A 27,103-nucleotide genomic window follows, 5' to 3' on the forward strand; every position below is an offset into this window, starting at 1 on the left:
GCTGAAATATGCTGGCTGAATTAAACCCTACCGTGGCCAGTAGCCTCCTTTCTTTTCCACATTTAAAAGCGTTGAATTGGAAGCAGTGGCGGAACTACCAGGGGAGCAAGGGGTGCGATTGGACCAGGGCTCGAACCCCTCAGGGCCCCCCAGCAGATCAAGGACCACTGTAGCAGGTAAAAAATCTCGGTTGGAGGGGGATGGGAGGCCTGATGCACGGCTGCATGGCCCACACTCAGGCTCGGGTGCAACTGAACAAGAAATAAAATAAAACACGCAACTGTTAGAGAATCTGCATGTCTGATGAAGGGGCACGCCCCCGAAATGTTACATCTTGTGACTTAATAAACATGCAGGGGTTTCCCCACTACACCGGTTTATGTGTTTGGTATCCTTTCTATTGTGCATATTGGGAGAGATGCCGACCCCTCCAGCCAAACACCGGCCTACTATACATTGGAGAAAATTGGGGAAAGAGGATACAACTGCATATACCAAGAAATAAACTAATTCATCAACCAAAAAAATTATGACCAATTGCAGAATATTGTCTCAGAATATGACTCCCCCGCATCATGCTTAAAGTCAATTTATAGGTTTAACACAGAGAAGTGAGTTTTGTTGTCTATATGTTGATTCAGAGATAAAGCAGTGCAATTACTTTTCCAACAGGCCCAGACTGGCATTGTTTATCGGCTGGTTGGAGGCTCTGTGTACTTGAAATGCCAGGGCCTATTTTGAATCCCATTCTGGACCTGTATCCAAGGCAAAAATAATCTCAGACACTGATCAATTACCAGTTATAGATCATAGCAGCTGACAGTGGCTATATTTGATTTGGACCTTGACCACATGTTGGCCTATAAAATAGATTCCTTATAGACTAATGGGAAATACACTTGCTGTCAGTCTCCTAAATCGTGCAAGAGGCCCCAGCCTGTAATGAGTTATTAAAACTTTCATTGCTGTAATCTTTGCTGTGTGCCAATAATCATCAATGATGAATGTGTGTAGTCTGCACTGAACTTATTAACAATGGCCTGAACACACAGACATATATATAATGCATAGAAGAACCAGCACTTCCAGTTTTGTGATTAAATGTTTCTTTTTTATTTGTTTCGGTCCCTTTCCCTTTCAGTCCACCAAAACGTTTTATTGAAGACCTCACTAATCATACAATGCACTTACATGCAAATTCCTAGCTTTCTCCTAATAATTTGCGAGTGTATCACCCGTGTATCTATTATCAAAGAGCAAGCCCACATTGGTGGCCAGGTCATAAAGGCCTGGGCCTAGAGCAGCAAAATAATGGAGCCACATGCCATCACCACTGGGGTTCTCACCTTGCTTCATGGCAGGAGCGGCCCTGCCCACAGCAAATTATTTTTGATGCCTCCAAATGTTTAGAGGTTGGCTTGTTTTACCAATATTTATTGAAACTGTTTATGAATTAGTGCCTTATGGGGCCCCTATACATCCTGGGGCCCCCCTGCAGCCAACAGGTTTGCTTCCTCTATAATTACGCTCCTGCCTGCCCAAGAGAGAGAGCAATAGTCAGCATTACTGGTAATGGGGAACTGGCATGCATTAGGATCTGATACAGCATTTGTCTATTGACACGGTAAGAGCAAAACTTTGATAAATATCTCAGCTCCAACCCTGCTAAAGATGATTGACTTTCTAATCTGATTTTTCATACAGATCAGAGGATAAGTCATACATGCTGTAATATTAACTGGAAATATCGGGAAATACTGACTACAATCCGTTTGCCCTAAGTTTTGGAAATTTGTGGGAGGTATGTATTTAATTTTGGAAACAGTATGGGCCTCTTACGAGTGACAAGAAATGCTGACATTCACTGTATCTAATCTGTATCTAAGATAATTTTTAGGTAAGTAGTAGAAACAAGAAAGTGTTCATAGAGTTGTCCATGGCTAGTGCCCACCAGGTCCTGGGGTCATCAGGAAATCCTTTGTTTCTTTGGCAGGCCAGCAAAACTATACATCCATAGGACGTGTAAAGGGCAACTCTTGGGACTGCCACATAGGCTGCAAGGCATCTTGGGAGTGCTGCTAGTGGATGTAGTGGGATTGCCACAGGTGAATAGAGTTTGGGATGTTCTAAAATAGCCATATGGGTTGGATATAGAGAGCTTTGGACTCCAGTTACCTGCTTGAGAGTGGCTTGAAGGTCAATGGGCACTACATAGAAGGGAAAACAGATAAACCCTACTTTTAGCAATGTGGTCTTGCATAAAATATACAGAAGCTTAATGCATTGTGGTCTGTAGGGAAAATATCTGTTACTAGGATGCAGAAGGGAACTCAAGTTTAAATGAAAACCCTCCTTACAGAGGTGATTAAGAACAATATGAACAGGACTAGCAGCACTATAGAATATATTTTATAATTAGATATGTATTTTCTTAAAAATTAATGATAGGCTTAGTTCAGCAGATACAGACAACCATTAGCACTGGATATACAAGTGCAATAAGATGAGCAGAGGGAGTAAATTATAGACTGGGGATGGTAAAGTTTGTTTACACACCTTCAACTCAATGTGAACTTCCACCAACCCTCCAATTACAGAGCTGATGAGAGTTCTAATTCTGCAACAAATGGGTTATCTTGCCCCTTTAAATACTGGGTACATACAGGGCCACCAAAAGGGGGGCATATGTTTTATGTTTTGTGTAGCCGAGGATGAGTAGAGTATAACAGTGCTTTATTACAAGAGTCATGCAGACATCACACACCAGTAACTTTCACTTTCACTTTTAAGCTATCAGGAAGTTTAAGTCTGAGCACAGTGACATCTACAGGCCATTTGTATAAACACCACATATTCCCCCTATAGTAGGAAATCATTTTGGTAAATGTACTAAACAACAACAATGCATTTTAAAGCAATATTATACATTCTTCACATAACATAGTCCTTGGTCCATGCAGGTAGTTTTCTGATTCTCTCAGTACGCATTATAGGTTCACTTTCTTCAGGCCTATTGCAGTTGACATCAGGAGTAGGAAAATGTCCTTCATCAAATGGAGCTTTTCCAAAGTCATTCCTAACAGGAGCAAGACGACTTGCATTCCATATGCGTCCATCAGACAGTTCATATGTGTATGGTCCTCGGTGGCGTCTCACTTCAAGAGGTGTAGTAAATTTAGATTGTCCTTGTTTCAGTATTCCTGGTTTCTTAATTCAGACTAAAGATCCAGGCTGAAAGTGTAATTCTCTGGCACCATGTTTTCTGTCAGTATAAGCCTTGCATTTGGCTTGGTGATGTTTCACAATGTCAGCAGTAGATGATTTTGTAGGCACAGTATTTTGTGGAAGCTTGATGTCTGCAACATGTAACTTAGTGCGCATCTGTCTGCCATGTAATAATTCAGCTGGAGATGATTGGGTAGTTGCATGGTGCGTTTCTTTGTAGTTATGTAGGAACTCTGTTGTAAATACTTTCCAAGATTTCCCAGTAAGATTTGCTGTCTGTAGTGCTTCTTTCAGACTTCTGTTGAATCGCTCGATTTCTACATTTGCTTGTGGGTAATACACTGAAGATTTCCTATGCACAATATTCTCTCTCAGAAAGGATTCAAACTCAGATGAGACAAACTGTGGTCCGTTGACTGATATTAACTCCTTTGGATTACCTTCTCTGCTGAAGACTGTAGACAGAAATTATTACTGTAGCTGATGTTATATGAGAAACAAATGCAATTTCAGGCCATTTACTGTAATAGTCTATCAAGGTTATAGCAAATCTGCAGTCTAAAAGTACCCACAATATCAATAGCAAGTTTTTCCCATGCTGAATCAGAAAATGGTACTGGTTTGACATCTGGTCTCACCTTAACTTTGTGTACAAGGTTCTTTGCACAGCCCAGTGAAGTGTTGCTTTGTGGTGAAATTTTAGACACTGGCTGTGTGGCAGGCACTGGTGCTGTAGTAATGAGGCCATCAACTAATTGTAGGTTTAATGCAGCAAAGAGATCCCTTCCAAGTATAGCAGTTCCCTTATTCACAATGTAAAAGTCACCTTTTGCAGTATTTGATTCGAATTGTACAGTCACTGGCAAGCAACCAAGCACAGGGATTGGATCCTTTAAGTAACTGACCAGATCCAGGGCAGGTGCAACAAGTGGATCTTTTGCAAATTATTACTACTTTGGTAATATAGAAACAGCTGAACCTGTATCAAGCATCAGGTTAATGGAGTGTCCCTTGTCAGCAGAAGCAGTACTGACACTGACAGTGCATATAAACTTGGAATAAATGTACCAGCTTTATCCACACTTAATACTGTGACATTTTGCAGTGTAGGTGAATCCCTTTCCTTAGCACTGTATTTTGCCTGTGACTGTGCATTATTAGGCCACAGTGTTGAATTCACAATCTGTACATTCCCAGCAGTTCCCTGACTGAGAGTTTTAGCCTCTGCCACTGCTGTTTCAATTTGGCTAGCAACTGTAATAGCCTTTGCAAGGGTTAAATCCTGCTCTAGGAGCAGTCTCTCTCTAATGAGAGGTGAGTTTGTTTTTTCCACTATTTGGTCTATTAGCATTTCATCTGTTAGATTCCCAAACTCACAGGTAACAACCAGCTCTCTCAAAGCTGCTACAAATTGTTCTGTGGATTCGCCATTAGGTTGTCCACGTTAGCAGAATTTATATCTTTCAGCAACCACATTTACTCTTGGCACAAAAAAGTTCTTTATAGCAGTAAGAGCAGTTTCATAAGTATCATCAGGTAATGGTAATGTATAGAATGACACCTGGGCCCACAAGGAGTTTTCCTGGTGTCCCGGTGGGCCAGTCCGACACTGGGCCATGCTGCACTTTCCGGATTAGTCAGGCCCACTTTGAGTTGCAGAAGCCACTGAATGGATCCAAAGAAGAGGAGAATGAAGATGACCACCTTCCAATCTTTAAAGGTAAGTTCCACTGAACACTGATGGATTTTTTTTAACCCTGGCCACCAATGTCTGTTTTTTTTTTACTTTTATGGGGGAACACTGACCACCAATGTTTTTTTAACCAAGGGATTAAACCAAATGGCTCATATTTATACATTAGAACTGCAATTTAGGTTAGAGTAGGTGCCTGTTTAAAAAGTCTACCTTGAAGTAGTGGCAGGCTTTATAATCCTTTGGCAAAAAATGTTGTTTCTGTTTTAGCACTCGTGTCTGTATGGCCTTTTAATAGTGCTGTGGGGGTGGGATCTAGGGTGGAGCTTAGGGGGTCATGCTAGGATGGGTGGGGCCAATACATTTTTGACGTATGAGGCCCGTGATTTCTAATGCCAGCCCTGGGTACACAAGACAGCTAGGTAAATTTCCAACCATAATGGTAGTAACTGTTCAGATTTTGATCAGACATGTCGGTAAATCTCTTTAGTTATGATTTTATTTTTTAATAATATATATATGATCTGTTTGACTGCCAGTTTATGCAGCCAAGTTGCCCAATGCTTTACCAGTTTGGAACCATCTTTCTAAGGCTATTTACAAGCCCAGTGGTTTTGGAATACAAGCATATCACTTTTGTAAGTAAACTGACATAATAACTACCCTATTTGCTGAACTCACCTTCCTAACTGTAGGCTTTTGGAGTTTCTAAGTGTGGTAGTTCAATAACAGGTATAGGGTCACAGGTTTTAGCCCTTGATTTATGGTAGCAAAATAGTTGCCTTGTGTGAAACATTACAAAATATCGTGAAACTATTGGATGTGCCCCCCCCCCAGGCTACACTTGCCCACTAAGGAAATCTGGATATTGCAGAGAAAGACACAGTTTCAAACAAACATAGTGGAAATATCTGAAGTTAAAGGATAATTGGGCAACAATTTATACAGAATTTACTGAACTGGAAAATGAATATAGATCCAAGGCTGATGCTATTAAACAGGCCTGTAAAGAACAAACTGGAGGGTGGAATGAGTGGAAGAGGAATCCATGCCCAGTGACAGCAATGTGTAGGCAGTAGGTGGAGCCATTTAAGCTTGGCATTTAAAAGAGGGGCCACAAGGGCATCTACAGATATTGTCAAATGTAGGCAAAATAATGTAAGGAAAGTGTGTTACCTAAAACAGTGTTTCGCCCTGCACCTGTGGCTCTTCGACTTTTTTGGTTCAATCCCCTCTTTGGAGGCTCAATCTTTGTTTTGAGCCCCCCCTTATTCATAACAATGCTCACAATTGTGTCAGATTTATGGCAAAGTGCAATGCACCCTTGTGACCGCAACAGTACTTAATGAATTCTAAGAAAAACAGTTACATAGTGAAGTTTGGTGAACCCCAGCGCACATATACAGTATACACATACTTAAACAGGCATATCTATGCACTTGCATATATAGACTATAAAAATACCACTATGTATATTAATTGTAGTGCAAAATCGAGGATGTAAATTAGCCCTATAATCTTTGTAAAGTGAAATGGAAATGTATGGGTGCTATATAAATACCAGATACAACTAATAATTCAGCCACAATCTCAACAATAGTATGGCGTTAACCTCAAACCATTCAGTGGCTGATTTAGGATATGGTTCATAAAGCTTTACTCAAAATGAATATGAACACGGCACCAGAGCCAGATGGAATATAAGAGAGCTTAGTTCCGTTTTAGACTGGCCTCTATTTTTTGATTTTCTCAGACTTCTTTCATCTGGTATGATATCTATAGATTGGAGGAAAGTTTTACGTAATTCCTATATTTAAAAAGGGATTACTATCTCAGCCTGGCAATTATAGGCCTGTAAATCTGACATTTGTGGTGGACAGATCATTTAAAGGCTTGTTTTGGGATCACATTCAAAACTTTGTCCTAATGAATGGCATTGTAAGCAGTAATCAGCATGGCTTTATGAAGTATAGGTCATGTAAGACAAATTTAATTGCTTTTTATGATGAGGTAAGTAAGATGCTGGACAGTGGGGGAGTAGTAGGCATGATTTATTTATATTTTGCCAAAGTGTTTGATACAGTGCCCCACAAACACTACTTTCTAAACAAAGGTCTGTTGAGCTTAATGAAGGCACTTTCACATGGATATGAAACTGGCTACAGGATCATTTACAGAGCGTGGTTGTTAATGGTACATTCTCTGCTTGGAGTAAGGTTCTTAGTGGGGTCCCTCAGGGCTTGGTATTGGGTCCAATTTTATTTACCTTGTTCATTAATGACTTAGGGGACATTATTGTAAGTAATGTATCAGTGTTTGCAGATGACACAAAACTATCCAGCCCAATTAATTCCAGCCAGGATGCGGCATCCTTGCAACAGTATCTTGACAAACTGGCAATCTGAACAGCTAAGTGGTTTAGTGGGGTCCCTCAGGGCTTGGTATTGGGTCCAATTTCATTTAACTTGTTCATTAATGACTTATGGGAGGGTGTTGTAAGTAATGTATCAGTGTTTGCAGATGACACAAAATTATCCAGCCCAATTAATTCCATCCAGGATGTGGCATCCTTGCAACAGGATCTTGACAAACTGGCAATCTGGGCAGCTAAGTGGCAAATGAGATTCAATGTTGATAAATGTAAAGTCATGCACCTGGGATGTAAAAATATCCAAGCCACTTATACCCTTAATGGGACTGCACTAGGCAAATCCATAATAGAAAAGGACCTTTTCACCTTGTAGATGATAAATTTGGCTGTAGCGAGCAATGCCAGTCAGCAGCTGCAAGGTCAAATAAGATCTTGATATGTATTAAAAGGGGCATATATTTGCGATAGGAGGAGGTTATTCTTCCACTCTACGGAGTGTTAGTAATGCCCATCTAGTATATCCTTTGGCCTTCCTAAAATTATGTCCTGAATATTATCGCTTTGGGCCGGGCCCATGTGTAGTTGCACCTGCCCCCACGATATAGGGGGCAGAATTTGGCAGTACTAGCATTTTCACCACCAGTATGACCAGGGTCAATCCTGCCCAATTTGCCGGCCGAGGTGGCCTTAGTTTTTGACGCCCCCCACCTCGCCACGTCACTCACCTTCAGCGCCGGACGGGGGTCGGGGGGGTCCACGTCGCTAGTGCAGAGAGCACAATTGCGCTCTCTGCACTAGAAGAGCTGAATTTCCGGGTTTAAAACCAGAAATTCGGCTCTTAGTTACCAGGAGCGGCATTTTTGCTGCCGCCTGATGCGAGTGCCTCAACTCGCCTCATTGGCAGAGCACCCCTGAGTGTGACATTTGCCTTAGGTGGAACAGAGTATGTCTATTTCTTCAAGCTAATATCTATTTTTAGGCTATAATTTTACATTCAGCTGCACATTTGCATAACATAATTACACAGATTTTTAAATATGCACAATTTCCAATTACGTACTCTACTGTTAAATAGCAATGTAAAAACCTGTCTTTATACACAATTTAAGATATATACCCCTATTAGTTGACCATGTGTGTGTGTTACATTAAACAGTATGATAATAGTAAAGGCGGTTTCACGTACACAGATAATGTTGTTCGATATGGGGTCTTGTATAATAATCTGTGTGTTGAGCAAATGATCAAAACAGATATTTTGTGCCCAGGGGCATATTTTATATAAAGGCAGTCTCAGGAGGCTCAGGATTACCTCTCTCTATCTGCTCTGAGCTTGGGGTGGAGAGCAGGTCCATGCCCATGACAGTGATAGATGGAAGTGTTTATACAATCGATATAGGTCGTTTTCTGTGCCGGTTCGGCCACTTCAGACCGTGTTGACAGCTTATCTGTGTATGGACCCTGTCAGATAAAATATTGGCCAGATATCTATTGGACAGGTTTAAATAACCCATTGAAGCGAGGATTGCATCAGCTTGTTGATGCCCTTCTCCCACAATGTCCTGTATTGCCACCTATGGGCATATCGGTAAAAGATCTTCTAATATGGCAGCCTCGCAAAATAAGTGGATCTTTACATATATGACCACCTCTATTGGCATCTATTTTTTGGGGTGGCAATCAGGAAGGGCCCATACATGGGTAGAAAAGCTGCCCACTTTGCTAAATCTAGAGGGACTGAATCTGCAGCTCAAATGTGCCCATGTATGGCCAGCTTTTATTTTGATGGTAGGACAATATCTGTATGTAAAATAAGGGAGGTACAATCTAGGGTTGGATCTGGGCATCCGGGACCTACCTGGGATTTAATTGAAGGGCCCTCCTTGTGAACCTGATGGTCCTAATCCAAGCATCTGCCCTCCCCTGCATGCCTCATACCTTTTACCTCCCTCCTTAACCTGTGGATGAGGCGGTCTCGGCGGCAGAGTGGGTCTGAGCTGGCGGGGCACATGAAGGCCAGGGCCCACTGGGTTTTTTGCCACTGTCTTGCTGGCCCAGTGCAACACTGGATCTTTCCAGATGATGATATATGCTAAAGCTAGCCATACATGCAGGTCAATTCGGTCCTCAGCCAATGGGATTTTAAGACCTGCATGAAATTGAGCCAGAAACAAGGTGGGCAGCCAATCCTTCTTGACCGCCCCTTACACAGACTGCCAACTTGGTTTGGAAGGGCCCAGTCCAAAACTTTTATAGAATCTGCAGTGACAAAGCAGCTGCTGCCTGTGTGTGCATGGTCTGCTTCTGGACAGATGTTTTCTGCAATCATATTGTCAAGACAGCAGTTAATATTTACTATAGGGTCAGGTACTGGGCACAATCTTTACCTGTATGGCCAGCTTTGCAGTGTGTGTGTGTGTGCCAGAGCAGTTGCAGCAATCAGTATGTGTGTGTATAATACAGAGCTGTATGTAGAACGTGTGTGTGAGTAAAGGGTGCTGTGCGGTAGGAGGAGAAAAGCAGCATCAAGCTCCCCCCTCGCACATCGCTCAGTCTGCAGCAGCCGCCTCCTGCCTGTGACTCCTGCAGAGCTGCTCCCTCACTCACTCACTCACTCACTGACTGGCAGCCCAGTGCTGCTCCACATCCCCATCACCTGCAACTGCTGGCTAGCGATCTGCACTCAGGTACTGCCCGTCGTCTGCCTGCGCTGCATCTTCTCTCTTTGCAGGGGCATATGGCTGCCTGACGCGCAAACGGCTTGCTCTGTATTTTATGTACAGTGTGGGCTTAATGGTCTGAATGTAGGATTATTGTGTGTGTGTGTGTCAGCTACATGTAACTGTATATGTATGTGCATTGGTTATATTACTCTACACAGTGTCTGTGTGTATATATAAATATATATATATATATATATATATATATATATATATATATATATATATATATATATATATTATATATATGAGTCTGCTTATCTGTATATGTGTGCATGGTTGTACATTTAAATACATGATTGTGCTTAAATATAGCTTGGTGGCCTATATGTCTGTCTATCTATCATCTATCTATCTATCCATCTATTATCTATCTATCCATCTATTATCTATCTATCTATCTATCTATCTATCTATCTATCTATTATCTATCATCTATCTATCTATCTATCTATCTATCTATCTATCTATCTATCATCTATCTATCTATCTATCTTTTTTCTATCTATCTATCTATCTATCTATCTATCTATCTATCTATCTATCTATCTATCATCTATCCATCCATCCATCCATCCATCATCTATCCATCTATCTGTCTGTCTGTCTATCTATCTATCTATCTATCTATCTATCTATCTATCTATCTATGGGCTTAGACTCAATGTAGTACAACTGTTGGGTGTATCTATTTACAAGGGAACTCAGGTGTGACTTGCTGTATTATACACTTGTGTTGTTGTTTGATCACTGTGGGAGCTATCACATGCACGCACACAACCTGACACAACTTGTTTCTGCCGCCCCCACCAATACCTGCCATTGGCGTAAGCACTGCACTCCAATTTTGTGTCTTGTGTATGTTACACAATTACCTACCTACATTGTCAAGTGGCGGTTCTGTGTTATCACTGGTTTTACTATTCTTGTGAATCATGTGAATTTCCCATTGCTTTACGCTTAGCTCTTTCTACACATTCCAGTTCCTAACTCATTAACTTCCACCCTTATCTGCCATCTCCCACTGATAACTGATAAAAACCCAACTGCCTTATACGTCTCTGCCCACCTATTCCTAACCTACCAACATACACCTCTCTCTCTGCCCTCCTATTCCTAACCTACCAACATACACCTCTCTCTCTGCCCACCTATTCCTAACCTACCAACATACACCTCTCTCTCTGCCCTCCTATTCCTAACCTAACAACATACACCTCTCTCTCTGCCCACCTATTCCTAACCTACCAACATACACCTCTCTCTCTGCACTAACAAGTCCTAACACAACCAGTTTCACCTAACTTTTCCTCTCTCCCACTTACATCTATTCCTAACACTTTCTCTTACAAGTATCACCTCTCACCTACTCACACCTACTCCTAACCCACCAAAGTTCACCCTTCTCTGCTCCTTTTTACAACTACTCCTTATCCACTGGTTAAATCCTTTCTCTGCTCTCCCCTATTCAGCCTAATTCACAACCCTCTACCTTTCACCTATGTCAGTCTGCTCTTTTCCAATTACACCTGTTTTTAACCCCATACCTCTCTTTCCAGTCTCTCTCCCCTTATACCTGCCCCTCAACCACTGCCTTACATGTATGTCTGCTATCTTCTACTTATACAACTGACTCCCATATCTGTCACTGTCCCACTTTTTCCTTCCTTTCCCTATCAGTAGCCCCCATGTCTCACTGATACATTAATTCTAGTCCTGTCCATGCCAGTATGTAAATAATACCTGGGTCCCACACCTGCCACAAGCCCATAGCTGCTCAAAGTACAGTAAATAGCTACATCTACCACTCTCCCTCTGCCCTTTAAGTGCCTCCATCTAACATCTGAGACTTACATTTGCCATTGTCCAATACAACCTCCCTATGTATCTACCTGCCATTTGCTAGTAGCTGTGTATGGCACCTGTCACTGTGCTGCTATACTATATATCTGCTCCCCTCTTACTACTAGCCATGTCTCCCCCTTGCCCCTGTTCTAGCACTAGTCACTCTCTCACTCTCACTAACAGCACCTGTCACTGTGCCACAGTTGTCACTCTCAGGGTGTCTCTCATACTAAGGTCTGTCACCTGTCAAACTGTCACTCACCATGTTATAGCTTTTTCCTTTACTCTAATCCTTTGGTTTCCACCAATCACTTTCCCTTCATGCTGTAGCTGCCTCTTTCCTATTAATACTTTGGTACCACAGCAAATTATTTGGTAACATACCTACCACTTATCATCCTTCTTCAATTAAATCCTTTGGTACCCTCCGTGCCACTTACCCACTAGCCCCTAGCAGCCTAGAGTCCTCTGCACCCCTGATCCTTTGGTACCATACCGTTATCATTGCAGTTCATTAAACTTGCCCTACCCTACATTGCTACACTTACATTGTCCTTCTTGAATGAGTTAGTTTTCTGTCATCCTAAATCCTATGACAGTCCATGATATATAACACTTTGCCAATATTCATATGCAGCTTTTCACTTCCTGTCTTCATAAATATCTAACATTATTTCTCCTGCTTCTGACCATAACAACCAACCAGGCAGATGTCAATGGCCATATTTCCCAGCATGCTGTTTTTTAAGGAGGTGCATTAAAAGGCTTTGCTGGTTTTGATCCAAGCTGAAATATATCACCACTAGATAGCAGCTTTCCCTTTAATAGAGTTCATTGAAGTGAAAAAAAACAAAATATTTGTATAAATACTACTGTCATGTTATATATTTTTGTATCTGCATTGTTCTTTTCACGCCATATATACTTTAGTGGTCTGCCTTGCCAGTCTAGCTGAGGGATTGTGCTGCATAAGCTATTTCACACTGCAGAGGTCTCAAATCTATGCAATCGAGCTCCCTGGCTAGATCTGGCTCTTGTGAAACTATGAATAATTCAATTTATATAGACGGAACCATCCTTACCAAGCCTGTACTGGTTTACTGTTCTAGGTCGAGCAGAAAGGGGAAATTAGAGTAAATCCAGCGTAGGCAACAGGGATGGAAACAGCTTTCACAGTCCTCATTTGAAGCCGTAACCTAGAAAGCCCTCAGTTTTCCCATATGTTGACAGATCTGTGAACAGCATGGCCGACTAACTGTCTGTACTAGCACTGCTTGTTACTCTGTCCCTTTAATACTGGCCCCATTTGAAATTGAAATGTCTGGCTGATTATTAATTCATTTGAATGCACTAAATAATGCTATTTATAGCCATGCTAATAAGCTGATAATTGCAAAATATAAAATAGATGTTGGGATAATTTCTCCCTCTTCACTGACCATTTTCTCTGTGGTCTGCCTGGATCGAGGTTAGGAAAGATGGCTAATATTTGGGTATGATAAAATAATTCATTTACATGAGGGCTGGACTGGATCCATAGCCCAATACTTCCCTTGGTCAGTGTGAGTTTTTTCTAGGGATGCACCAAATTCAGTATTCGGTTCGGAATTCGGCCTTTTTCTGTAGGATTCGGATTCGGCCGGATCCTTGTGCCTGGCCGAACCGAGTCCTGATTTGCATGTGCAAAATAGGAATGAGAAGGGAAAACACGTGACTTTTTGAAAAATGTGTTCCACTTTTTTCTTTAGCAATTAGGATTTGGTTCGGTATTCGAGCGAATCTTTCACAAAGGACTAGGGGATTCGGCCGAATCCCAAATAGTGGATTTGGTGCATCCCTAGTTTTTGATGCCTTGTGCTTGGCCACCATCAGATTCGGAATCTCTTGGACCCTTATATGGGCCAGTATTGCAAGAACTGCTACAAATGTGTGAACTTTTCATTCGGTGCATTCAGATTTTTAAAGGCACAGTTGCCAGTGTCGAAAGTGAACCGGCCAACTTTGTTTATCTGGTGGGCCAATTTTATATTAACTCAAGATCACAGGTTGGAGAAACCTGTTGAGCCTTCAGATGTTCACATTATACCGCTGCCTAGCCCTACTTTGGGCAGCAGATGAAGGTGTTCTGTTCCTGGTTGTGCGGACGCAGCAGGAGGTGAGGGGCTCAGTTATTAATCTCCTCGGAGCTGGGAATTCCTTGCAGTTTTGCAGTGATTACATTTCAGACGGTATAATCTGTTCCCAGTTTTATTTTTATTTCAGTCACCCCCTAGAGAGACATAAAAGCAGTAACGGGTGCAGCTGTGTTTTGGGGGTTCCGATAAGTATCAGCAGCTCAGAGTAGCTAAAATAAAATTGTATATGGTACATGGGGTGTTTGCTCTTTTGGCTTTCACGTAGAAACATGTCGCTGCTCTTGCTGCAAGCAATTGAAATGAGTGGCAGTGCATTCTGGCCGTAAAGGATACATTTGTGCACTTTCACAGTGAAATCAAAGTAATGTTGAAGACATTTAAAAGGGGCACTGATGTTTTGCTGTATTGAGTATTAAGCGTAATGTAAATGCTACATGTCTTGTTACAGAGTTCTCTTCTCACCCTACATATGATGCTGTTGTTGCCCCCTCATTACTTGCTGCTTCATCTATTGATCTGGCTTGGACTCCTTTTGCACAGCTGTGTCATTACACGTCACTCTAACCCTCATCTCTCTCTCTCTCTCTCTCTCTCTCTCTCTCTCTCTCTCTCTCTCTCTCTCGACAAAATACTTCTCCTCCTCCGCACACCCCCACACACTCCCACTCTCACACAGTCATCCACAGACTTTGCTTTCATGTGAAGAAGCTGTATTGCCAATGAGCAGCCTGTGGGGAGTTTGCAGAGAAGGCTTTTGTCACTGCAGGAAGTTACATTTCTGCCCCGTCTCAATTTCTTTCCTGCTTTGGTCTTTTGTAGCACCAATAGTCACCGCACCGGATGTTCCCCCAAGCTGTCAGCTCAGACAGTACCAGAGAGAGAGGGAAATTGTCATTACGTCTAGTCTCTGTTACATAACCAACAATGTGAAGTGTGTAATTGTCTCGTCCTTTATTTCTATTAAAGGGGATCTATCGATGAAAATTTAATATAAGCTTCATCTCCTGAAATAAGAAGCTTTCTAAATACTAGGGATGCACAGAATCCACTATTTTGGATTCGGCCGAACCCCCGAATCCTTTGTGAAAGGTTCAGCCCGCCGAATACCGAACCGAAAATTATGGGTGGGAAGGGGAAAATTTTTTACTTCCTTGTCTTGCCACGAATTCCCTCCCTGCCCTTAATTTGGATTAGATCGAATCTGAATCCGGCTGGAAAAGGCCGAATCCTGGCCGATTTCCGAACTGAATCCTGGAATTGGTGCCCTACGAAATACAATCAATTAAAATTTCTGTTCCGTTTATGAAATGATCAAGTTACTCTTCACTCTCCCTCTCTGAACAACCTGCCTCTCTTCATTCTGTCTTCATGCAGTAGTCAGCTTTTGATTGACAGTTAGGTCTAATACATCCTTTTGGGGGGTGGGGGTTGCACCCTTAACCTAGGTGCTCACTCTTTAAAAATAATGGAAATCCTGTTTCTCTGCATGCAGGGTGTTTGCCAGAGTCTGTTATTTTGTTACCGTTTGTTTGTGCTGGAGTTGGTTATTTGAATTATTCTGCAAGGGAGCCCCCCTTAAAGTAGTGATGCACTGAATCCACTATTTTGGATTCGGCCGAACCCCCGAATCCTTCACTAAAGATTCGGCTGAATACCGGACCGGATCCGAACCCTAATTTGCATATGTAAATTAAGGGTGGGAAGGGGAAAACTTTTTTTACTTCCTTGTATTGTCACAAAAAGTAATGAGCTTTCCCTCCCGACCTTAATTTGCATATGCAAATTAGGATTCGGTTCAGACGGGCAGAAGGATTCGGCCGAATCCAAATCCTGCTGAAAAAGGCTGAATCCTGTCCGAATCCTGGCTGAATCCCAAACCGAATCCTGGATTCGGTGCATCCCTACCCAAAAGACGTATTAGACCTACCTGTCATTCTAAATCTGACCCAGACCTCAGCATGAAGAGTGACAGGATGGAGAGTGAGATACTGAAGATTAAGTTGATTATTTTTTAAACAGTACAGAATTTTTATATGAATGTATTTAGAAAGTATCTTTTTTTTTCTTTAGCTTATATTGAATTGTAATTTTTTCAATAGATCCCCTTTAAGTAACATATAGCCATTTAGACAATGTTCATTTAATAATAGCTAAAGGACAGCAGGTTATATGTAATCCAAATGGTCACCAACGTGTCTTTCTCTCGCTATGTTGCCCTAGTGTGGCCATTTTGCCCTGTTATCCTGCACTCTTCCTTCTTACATCTTCACCCCTACTTGCCCCCTAACATTTCCCAAGGGACCCGTTTACCCGTTACATTGATACAATTACTTATTATCTCGAAATTGTTACAAAAATATCTTATCAGCTGCTGTGGCTGTTCTGAGCTCTCTGGCAAAAGTAAATTAAGTTAGAAACATTCTATCTTTTTCTGGCTGTTCAGTGCAGAGAAAAATGGGACTTTTCAGTACAAATGAGGGACTGCAGGTTGAGCTGTCAAAAGAGGGACTGTCCCAGTTGGGAGGTATGATTTATACCGTGTAATTAAAGTTTATTTTGCTTGACAAACGTGACTGTCCCAGTTGGGAGATATGATTTATACAGTGTAATTAAAGTTTATTTTGCTTGACAAAACGTGATAAAATAGGATTTGGAATATTTTTTTTCTTGGTGACAGGTCCCCTTTAAAACAGTAAACCGTATAAGAATGGAGAAAATATACAAAAACATCAGGGACACACGAGTTTTAACACTTTCAGTGGCCTAAGTACATGGGTACAGAGGGAATTATAGATTCCCCCTCACACACTGATAATCCAGTGTGTCCACTGCCTTTCATAATAAATATTCATTGGCAATAGACCCCTTTTTAGTCATAAACCACAAAATATACTTAGTATGGCACAAGTCAAGCACAATAATTCAAACGGCATTGATCACAAAATGAGGGGATCTCAAGGCCCTGGGAGGCACACATATATGTAATCAGGCTTCTCACATATCAACGACCTTCGTGCATGTGCATTGGGGAAGTTATGTTTTTTGAGTAATTATATGTTTTATTTATGTTTTATAATTATATGTTGTATTAATAAAGTGAGCTTTCTGTGAGCTTGTGTGAACCCTCAATACAGGATTTTCTCAGTTCGTTTACAGTTTACTGTTTTAAGTTGTTAATCCTTATACCCAGAGGAGCTCCCACTGTGTTATCAAATTACTGAGTAACATAATTAGTGCACCCTTGGGTATAGGTGTTTATATATATATATATTTGTCTTTTTTAGTTTAAGGGCAGCAGAGGAGGTCTAACCTTTGGTCAGGAGCATCCATAGCTAATAGTATGTTTACAGACATAGGAAAACAGTGGTGCCTCAGCCATTCAGCTAAATTCCACAACAAGTAGTTGGTTTACCAAATTTCACTCTGACTGATGTTTATGCCGAGCTCTCTGGTGTATATAGGAGAAGAAATACGTATTGTTCTCAAATCCCCCTCCCCAAACTAACCATCTTGATAGGCCCCTTTTCTACTGCTCCAGACCCCCCGATTTTGGAACCACTGCCCTATTGCATACTCTATATCAGGGATCCCCAACCTTTTGAACCTGTGAGCAACATTCAGATGTAAAAGGAGTTGGGGAGCAACACAAACATGAAAAATGTTCTTGGGGTGCCATATAAGTGCTGTGATTGGCAATTTTGTAACCCCTATGTGGATTGTCAACCTACATTGAGGCTCTGTTTAGCAGTACACCTGCTTTTTATACAACCAAAACCTGCCTCGAAGCCTGGAATTTAATAATATGACCTGCTTTGAGGCCACTGGGAGCAACATCCAAGGGGTTGGAGCAGTGTCGGACTGGGGGTCCTGGGCCCACTGGGACTGTTACCTTGGGGGCCCCCACACAGTGTCGAACTGGGACACCAGGGGCCCACCCAAATACCTTAGACCAGGGGCCCACTCTCAGTACTATTATAATTCCTCTCCTCACTCAACCTCTGTTCTCCTATACTCTTTTCTTTACATATTATAATCTATTATTCCATCTATGCATCCTCTTTGTTCTCATAGAAATAGGGAATGGCCATGAAATAAGCCAAATGTACAGCAGCATGAGGGCCACTGACACCTTGGCCCACCGGGAGTTTTCCTGGTATCCTGGTGGGCCAGTCCGACACTGGGTTGGAGACAGGCACGTTTCAGGGGCTGCTGCCGCCTGAGGCAGCAGCCCCAATGCCGCCCCTCCTCCTGCTCCGCTCTTCTTACTACCAGAGTCGGAGCGGGTGGAGGAGGGGCCGCATCGCTAGTGCAGTGAGAGCTATTGCGCTCGCTGCGCTAGAAGAGCCGAATTTCCGTTTTAAAAAACGGAAATTCGGCTCTTAAAGTTACCAGAGGCGGCTTTTTGCCGCCCCTGGTAACTGGCCGCTCTGTGCCGCCTGAGGCAAGATTCTCACCTTGCCTCATGGCCGGAGCGGCCCTGGTTGGAGAGCAACATGTTGCTCACGAGCTACTGGTTGGGGATCACTGCTCTATATGTAGCATTAACTGCATATAGAGTAATATGTCCTGCCTCAAAGAAAGTTGGAAAGATGCCAGAACATAGACAGAGTGCAATACACATTGTGTGACAATTCACTCTACAGTACAGCAGCAGATTGGCTGAAAAAAGTAAACTCAAAGTGATGTGAAGTCCTTGGGCCACTGATCAGAGAAAGAGAAGGCATGCCAGTGTAGGCACAGTAGGTGGCATAAGACTGGCACGCCCATCTATCTTAGAATACTACTTTTATACTAAAACATATGTTAAGGTGATATAAAGTCCATGGTCCACTGATGGACTGTTAAGAGAAAGAATGCCTGTGTAGGCACAGTAGGTGGTACAAGACTATCTTAGAATGCCATTGTTTTTTGTCATACTAAAACATGTTCAGGTAATCTGTTTGAATATTAGAGTGGAAGTCTAGATGAGGAACTTCAATGATTTGAACATTTCCTGGCTTCTCTATTGTTATTTATTTTCTTTTGTCTGATTCTCATTTTAAGGTGGTCATAAACGCACAGATAATATCGTACAAAATGAATTTTCGTACGATATTCTGTGCGTGTATGGTGGGAAACAAGCCGACCCAAACACACAAACATCGCCCATTGTTAGTGCTGAATCGTCAGATACAGGTAGAATTCTATTGTTTCTACCTGTATATCTGACGATTCAGCTCTACACATGTGTATTGAAACAAACAATAGATCGTAATTGTTATGTCTATGGCCACCTTTAGAAATTGACCTTGTTATTTCCTTGTCTCCAAGTCTGTAGTTCTAGAAGTTGTATATGTGTGTATGTTATGCTTGCCATTCTTTTTAATGCTAGTTCATGCTCAACCTGGCAGGGTTTGAAAGATGAAGAGGTGGCCGCTTGATGCTGAAAGAGACACTTACCTGCAACCCTGACAGTGAGATTCTCAAAGCCCATGGACCTGTTTACAGAACTTCAGCTTCTAGAAAAAGCCTCCACTCTAGAGCGCCTCCGCGCAGCCAAGAAACGCAGGGAGCAGCAGCTGAAAAGATGGACGCAGAGAGAGAAGGAAGAGGAAAACCGAAGAAGAAGACAGCAGAAAGGGAACAGGAAAACACCAACAATCAGGAGCAAGAGAGTTTCCTTCCCTCCTCGTGTCACCCTCCACGAGGCTTGTCTGAGGAACGATCCTGAAGAAGGTATTGACACATTTAGCCATAACAGTGGGAGATGAAAATATTTTAGTTGCATTGCCTGATTGTCATAGAAAATAACAGGGTAGAGCTGTATAACTTTAAAAGGGATTACAGGGTTAAGGTGGCCATAGACGCAAAGATCCGCTCGTTTGGCGACATCTCCAAAACGAGCCAATCTTTCCCTGATATGCCACTAAAGGACATGGCTATATTGGGGGTAATCTGAACATTCGGCCTTATGGCCGAACGATCGGATTACAATGAGAGCGCAATGGGACGGTCGGGACAAAATCAAACCTGTCCGATCAACCAAACGGCCGATCTCCGCCGGACGAAAAATGTCGGGACTCTCCACACACGGTCCGAAAATCGTACGAATCTTTGATTCGTACGATAGGATCTTTGCGTCTATGGCCACCTTTAGAGTTGCAGTGACATGAGATGCAGTGAAATATATAGGAGAATGATTAATGGGTGTAAGAGAACAATGCAGAATGCAAGATTGGGAATGTCATTTAGTGGCATTATAACCAGTTACAAATCTATGATTTACTTTGCCTTTTTTCCTACCAACAAGGATGTATTAGTGATTTCATGGAATATCTTGTGTGCGCTGGTGTTAGTAGATGTTAGTGTGCAGAACAGATTTCTTTTGTACAGAATAGTTGTGACAGAGCGGTGTGCAGGGTTAGCACAGGAAGTGAAGAGGGGAGGTGTAGAACCGATGAATTGCTACAGAATATTTATGTGCTTTGCATAGCAAAATACCCACAGGATGTGACTCTATTTATAAGTAGATGTACAGAATCAACACAATTGTGTGATGTTCTTCCTTATGAGATGCACCAGTTGTTTTGAGGATGAGGTGCTATTTTTAAAGGGGAATTAAACCCTAACTAAAGAAGTAGCTAGAAATGTTGTACATTATGTTTTGGGTTTCTGTACCAGCCCAAGGCAACCACAGCCCTTTAGCAATAAAGATCTGTGTCTCCAAAGATGCCCCAGTAGCTCCCCATCTTCTTTTCTGCTGATTCACTGCACATGCTCTGTGCTGCTGTCACTTACTGAGCTTAGGGACCCACTCACAATATACAGTACACATAGAATAGAAATGTCACAATATAAGGCTGATTAGTAATTAATACAGATAATTACTACATGGCAGCACAGAAACCAGTGCAATTAGCATCAGATTTTAATAATCAGCCCTGTAGCATCAGCTTATACACTATTACAGACCAACCTAATTTTCTGCTTGATATTTTGCAATAAATTTAAACAGCTGCTCAGAGCCCACTGAGTATGTGAGTGTCACAGACACTTTCCAAGATGGTGACCCCCTGTGACAAGTTTGAACTCCTGGATCATTGCTGCTATTGACAAGCTGAAACTTTAGGCTGGTCCGATAAGTTCAGTATGTAAAATATGGCATTTTTAGCCATATTCATTTTTAGGGTTTAGTTCTCCTTTAAAGTACAAGGAGTATTAGACACAGCTGGGGGAGGTCCAATTAGTCATGCACCCCCGATAAATCAAACTGCTAATCCCTTTCCCATGACAGGTGCACTTCTTTTATAAATTATTTGTTAGGAAGAGTTAGAAGCACCGCCATATTTGTTGGGCTCCCAGGTGATTGCGTTGTAAACTCCTACTCAAACAAACAGCACAAAGAGCCCCTGCAGGAAGAAGAAATATTTTGACACTATGCAATGCAATTTACCCCAGGAGAGTTTGTGGTGCCAATCAACTGGGTCAGCCCAGGGATTTTAACTTTATTTATCCTTTAAAAGAGTACTAAAACTTAAAGGAGGAATCAACCTGTCCTGAAAAAAACCTGTACCCCCCCCAGGTAGACCCCCCTCCCTCATCCTCCCAGGCTAACTACCCCCCGGGAAGATGCCCCATACTCCATACTTACCCCTTGCTGCAGATTCTTCCAGCGAAGTTCCACGTGTCCATCTTCTGTGTCCTCTGTAAATTGACTGCGAGATCGGTATTTCTGCGCATGCGCAGTTGGAGCAGTTTGCCGGTTTGCTCAACTGCGCATGCACGGAATTACACGGAAATTGCCGATCTCGCAGTCAGCTTACCCAGGACGCTGTAGATGGAAGCATGGAACTTCGCTGGAAGAATCTGGGGTAAGTATGGAGTATGGGGCATCTCCCCGGGAAGGGGGGGATAGTTAGCCTGGGGGGGAGGAGGGAGGGGGGGGTCTACCTGGGGGGGTACGGGTTTTTTTCAGGACAGGTTGATTTCTCCTTTAAAGGAGATAAATAGCATATTGGAAAACCCCTTAGATTTTGTAGACAGTAATGAATACTATATGGAGCTGGTTTCACTCTACACTACAAATGATCATTAACTTTAGAAAAGGCACCTTTATTGGAGCTCCCTATTGACCATATTCCTTCTGTATAATGCACTGGCACATTCTTGTTGTTACACAATATGTCTCCTTTGACAAAGCTGTAGGCTAGAAATGCTTCAAAGTATTTTTAAGCTACTTTTGTAGCCCAAGGCAACCACAGCCCTTTAGCAGTAAAGATCTGTGCCTCTGTAGATGCCCTGGTAGCTCCCCATGTTATTTTATGCTGATTCACTGCACATATTATAAATATATAAATGGAATTTATATTTATATTCACATCACCTTTTTAATATAATATAAAAGTCACAGTTCAAAGCTAATTAATAATTGATTCAGCTCAGAAACCAGTACATTCTGCATCAGAATTTAATAAGCAGCCCTATAGTATCAGCAAACCTCATTGTCTGATTGCCAACTACCCCTAAAGGGTAACCAAATCCAGGAGTCAGCATTTTTCAGGAGGATTCGGCCGAATCCTTTTGCCCGGCCTAACTGAATCCGAATTTGCATATGCGAAATTTGTCAGTAAAATTTTTTCCCCTTCCCACACCTAATTTGCATATGCAAATTAGCATTCGGTTCAGTATTCTGCCGAATCTTTCGCGAAGGATTCAGGGGGTTCGGCCGAATCCAAAATAGTGGATTTGGTGCATCACTACTGCTAATTCTTTGCACCTTTCATATAGTGGTTATGCTGACCCCATTTAAAGAGGCAAATGCTCTGTACGGCTACTTTTTATTACTCATCTTTCTATTGAGGCCCTCTGCTATTCATATTCCAGTCTGTTATTCACATCAGTGCATGGTTGCTAGGGGAATTTGGACCCTAGCAGCCACATTGCTGAGCTGCTAAATAAAAAGTTAAATAACTCATAAAACACAAATTATAAAAAATGAAAAGAAAGAGTGGGGTTAGCAGGCATAGAGTAGAAAATGACAACATGGTTCAATTAACATTTTATATCAGGGTTGTGAAGCCTGTGGCCCTTCAACTTGTACTGAAAAAATGAGGCCCCACAATATCTATTTGTTTTTTTTTTGTTTTTTTGCTGTGGGCCTTTAAAGAGGGCTCTGTTTTTATTTGTCCTATATTATTACACAGAAATGCAACACCTATTCCACTATAGGGGTGCCCAACTTCATCCAGTGATGACATTTAGTTGCTTGTAACCCTCGTGGGTAATCAGTTGTACTTTGGGGAGAGGTATAATGAGTGTTTTGAATTCTTTCCCAATAACAGCAGGAGTTTGTTGCAGTAAACCTGCCTGGCAGCGGACCCCTATCCTGTGTCAGGCAATCATTGATCATGAATTAGATGAGGCCACACTTCTATAATGAATGAATCCATGGGTTGTTTAATCCAATAAATATAATCTGTCCATCTGATTTGCCAGCTGGTTGTATAGCCTGAAACCTGGAAATAAACCACAGCATAGACACAGTAATACAAACAAATCTATGTAAAGGGATATAATTACATTAAGAGAAATATAGCAGATAATTAATTAAGAAGAGACACAGATATAAGCACATAGGGCAGGATAATAGCAAGCCAAATGAGATAAAATCAGGGTAATCCCATTGAAAGTAACACTTCAGGCACATTTCTCATATAAGTGCACTTACTGTATTTGTTATAAACCCATTGAGGACATTCATCTTTTCAGCCTCACAGGCAGGTCCGGACTGGGAATCAAAATAGGCCCTGGCATTTCAGGAACACAGAGGCCCAATCAGCCCACACAGAGGCCCAAACAGCCCCACCAGTCCACTAAATACTGACTTTCTAGGCACCTTATAGCAGCCCCTCTGGCATTTGCCAGAACCCACAGATTGCCAGTCCAGGAACTGTGACTTGTGATGTTCTCTGTGTGGCAAGTCTAGCGACATAATAAAAATCTAATTTGGCTTTATCCCCTGGTATTCTGCAAAAAAAAAAAACCCTCTGCATTTTATCTCTGGCAAAACTGGTATCAAAATCCCATTCGGAATAGTTGCTGAAATGATGTTTTATCCCCTGATTCTATAGTGGTCATTTATCCGAAAATCTAGCTCTGGAGAAGATTGTTTTTGTTTTCTTTTTGCATGGGATGATTATTTTTTTGTTTTGCAAATAATATTACCTTTCAGGAAACTTTTTTCAGTGTTATTAAAGCTGTCTCCAAGCTCTCAGACTGGAAGACAGATTTTACCTATAAATATGTATACTTTCCCTTGAATAATGCTGAAATCATATAATAGCCTGTAATGCTATGCAGAGAAATTATACATGGAAAGCAGTACACCATAAGCGGACAGAGAAATAAAAAGATAACAATTAACCATACACAGTAATATAATGGCAGGGAGAGTAATATAAGAGGAGTGATATAAAGAGCAATATTATATGAGGAGAGGGTGATACATATACAGTATAGTATAAGAAAGACTTATCAAAGAACAGTGAAATATTAGGGAGAGGGCTAATAATAGCAATACAAAGTGAGCAATATAACGATCAATATACTATCAGGGGAAGTATAACATCAGAGTGACATAAAGAGCAATGAGAAAGATATAATGATCAATATAATAATCAGACTGATCAATGTAAAGAACAATATAATAACAGAGGGAGTGATTAAAGGAGAAGGAAACCCCCTGGGTGCAAAACCCCTCCTCCCCTCCCCTGTGTTGCCCCCCCTTCCTCCTCCCCCCTGGCCTACCTGTCCCCCTGGGCAAATGCCCCTAACGTGTTACTCACCCCTCAGTTACCGGTACGGCTCTACTGCGCATGCGCCGAATGTCACAAAGTGAAATCGGAAAACTTCATGACATTCGGCGCATGCACAGTAGAGCCGTACCGGTAACTGTTCCTACTGCGCATGCGCCAGAAGACGCCAGTCAGAGCAGGAAGAAGACGCGCGTGGGAGAAGATGGCGACTGTGAACTCCGTGGACAGGACCTGCGCAGAGGGGTGAGTAACAAGTTAGGGCCATTTGCCCAGGGGGACAGGTAGGCCTGTGGGGATGGGGGAGGGGGGGGCAACACAGGGGAGGGGGGAGGGGTTTTGCGCCCAGGGGGTTTCCTTCTCCTTTAAACAGCTGTATAGAATTTCAGAAGTGGACTATGAAGAGCTTTGAAATATCAAGGGAAGATTTAGAAAGAGCAGAATAATGTTATAAATTGCTATGTAAAATCAGGAGGTAATATAAATGCAATAGAAATGTTGAGTACGATATCAGGGAAAGATATAGCAAGCAGTAAAAGTCAGAAGAAGGGAATGAATATAATATCAGGGAAATATACAAAAGGAGCAATATAATATCAGGGTAAGGAATACAAAGGGCAATATATTATCAGAATATATACAAAGCGTAATACAATATCAAGGTGGGGATCTGAAAACTAGTACAGGTATGCGATACGTTATCCAGAAACCCGTTATCCAGAAAACGTCAAATTACAGAAAGGCCATCTCCCATTGACTCCATTTTATGGACTCCAAATATTTAAAAATTATTTCCTTTTTCTCTATAATAATAAAACAGTTCATTGTACTTGATCCAAAGATATAATTGATCCTCATAGGAAGCAAAATTGGGTTTATTTAATGTTTAAATGATTTTTTAGTAGACTAAAGGTATGAAGATCCAAATTACAGAAGTTATCTGGAAAACCCCAGGTCCAGAACATTCTGGATAACAGGTGCCATACCAGTATAATCTCAGGCAGGGTCATATTTTCTGTGCACCTGAGGATTGATAATTGATATAATATTCAACAGGGTAACAAACCAATTTATATAATAACATACACAGCAGGTTTATTTGGTAACACAAAAAAAGGATGACTTGCCAAGTGATATAATTATGACACAGAGCTCATTATAACTTTGCAGTGGAAGGTTGCACCATACAGAGCAAAAAATAAAAGGTTATATCAGGGCTGTAACCTCCAGAATTGTCTTGTATCTTATTAAACAACAGTAATATATCAGGGGCAGATATAAAGAACAATTGAAAATCAGGTGGAGGGATGCAAAAATAATATAGTTATGCAAAAAAAATCTTATAAAACACCAAACCAATTTAATAACCTTCAGAGGAGGACAATATCATACAGAGCTGCACAAGCCAATTGATATTAGGGATGCACTGATTCCAGGATTCGATTCGGGGCTCGGATCCGGCCGAATCTTTGCATCTGGCCAAACCGAATCCTATTTTGCATATCATGTGACTTTTTGTCACAAAACTAGAAAATACCATTTTTTTCTCCATTCCCCGCCTTTCCTGCTCCTAATTTGCATATGCAAATTGCAATTTGCATACACAAATTAGAATTCAGTTCAGTATTAGGAATCTTTCATGAAGGAATCAGGGATTCGGCCAAATCCCAAATAGTCGATTCGTTGCATCCCTAATTGATATAATATTCAACAGGATAACCAAACCAATTTATAAAATAACATATACAATATGAGAGCAAGCAGGTTTATATGGTAACACAAAAAAGAATGACTTGCCAAACAATATAATTATGACACAGAGCTCATTATAACTTGCAGTCGGAGGTTGCACCATACAGAGCAACAAATAAAAGGTTATATCAGGGCTGTAACCTCCAGAATTGGCTTGTGTCTTATTAAACCCTATAAAAACCTTGTAAAAACAATGGCACACCTATACATTATATCCTTTGCATTTCTAGCCTGTAATTGCATTCTGTAACAGAAACCTAAGATAATTCTGCGTAAATATGACTTCTGGCTTGGGTTAAAAACCTTGAAAGCGTCAGCCTTGACATGTAGTAGGGATCAGCCAAATACCAGATCTTCCTTAGAAGATCTGGTTGAACAGGCTGATGTCACACAATTGGGGCAAATTCACTAACCTGCGTTGCGCTAGCACAGGCTTCGCCACACTTTGCCAGGCGAAGTTTCGCCAGGACGCCGCTAATTCACTAAAATCCAAAGTTGCACTCAGGGAGGTGAAAGGTAGCGAAGTTGCTCTAGCGTTAATTCGTCAAGGAAAGCGCAATTACACTAGCGAT

The 27,103-nt window shown here is 41.6% G+C and overlaps 1 protein-coding gene across 2 annotated transcripts in view; it reads left to right on the forward strand.

Moving 5' to 3' along the window:
• Positions 1-9,827: 9,827 nt before the first annotated feature.
• ppp1r16b.S (protein phosphatase 1 regulatory subunit 16B S homeolog) overlaps positions 9,828-27,103 on the forward strand; it is a 31,756-nt gene continuing 14,480 nt past the window's right edge. The window contains exons 1-2 of one of the 2 annotated variants that reach the window (XM_018238414.2): positions 9,828-9,976; positions 19,380-19,704. In XM_018238414.2, coding sequence (XP_018093903.1) covers positions 19,461-19,704 — 244 coding nt within the window. In that variant the 5' untranslated portion in view covers positions 9,828-9,976; positions 19,380-19,460. The remainder of the gene's footprint in view (positions 9,977-19,379; positions 19,705-27,103) is intronic. The other variant, XM_018238415.2, reaches the window with a different exon arrangement.

Source organism: Xenopus laevis, chromosome 9_10S (genome assembly GCF_017654675.1).
Source record: "Xenopus laevis strain J_2021 chromosome 9_10S, Xenopus_laevis_v10.1, whole genome shotgun sequence".
NCBI classification, from domain to species: domain Eukaryota; kingdom Metazoa; phylum Chordata; class Amphibia; order Anura; family Pipidae; genus Xenopus; species Xenopus laevis.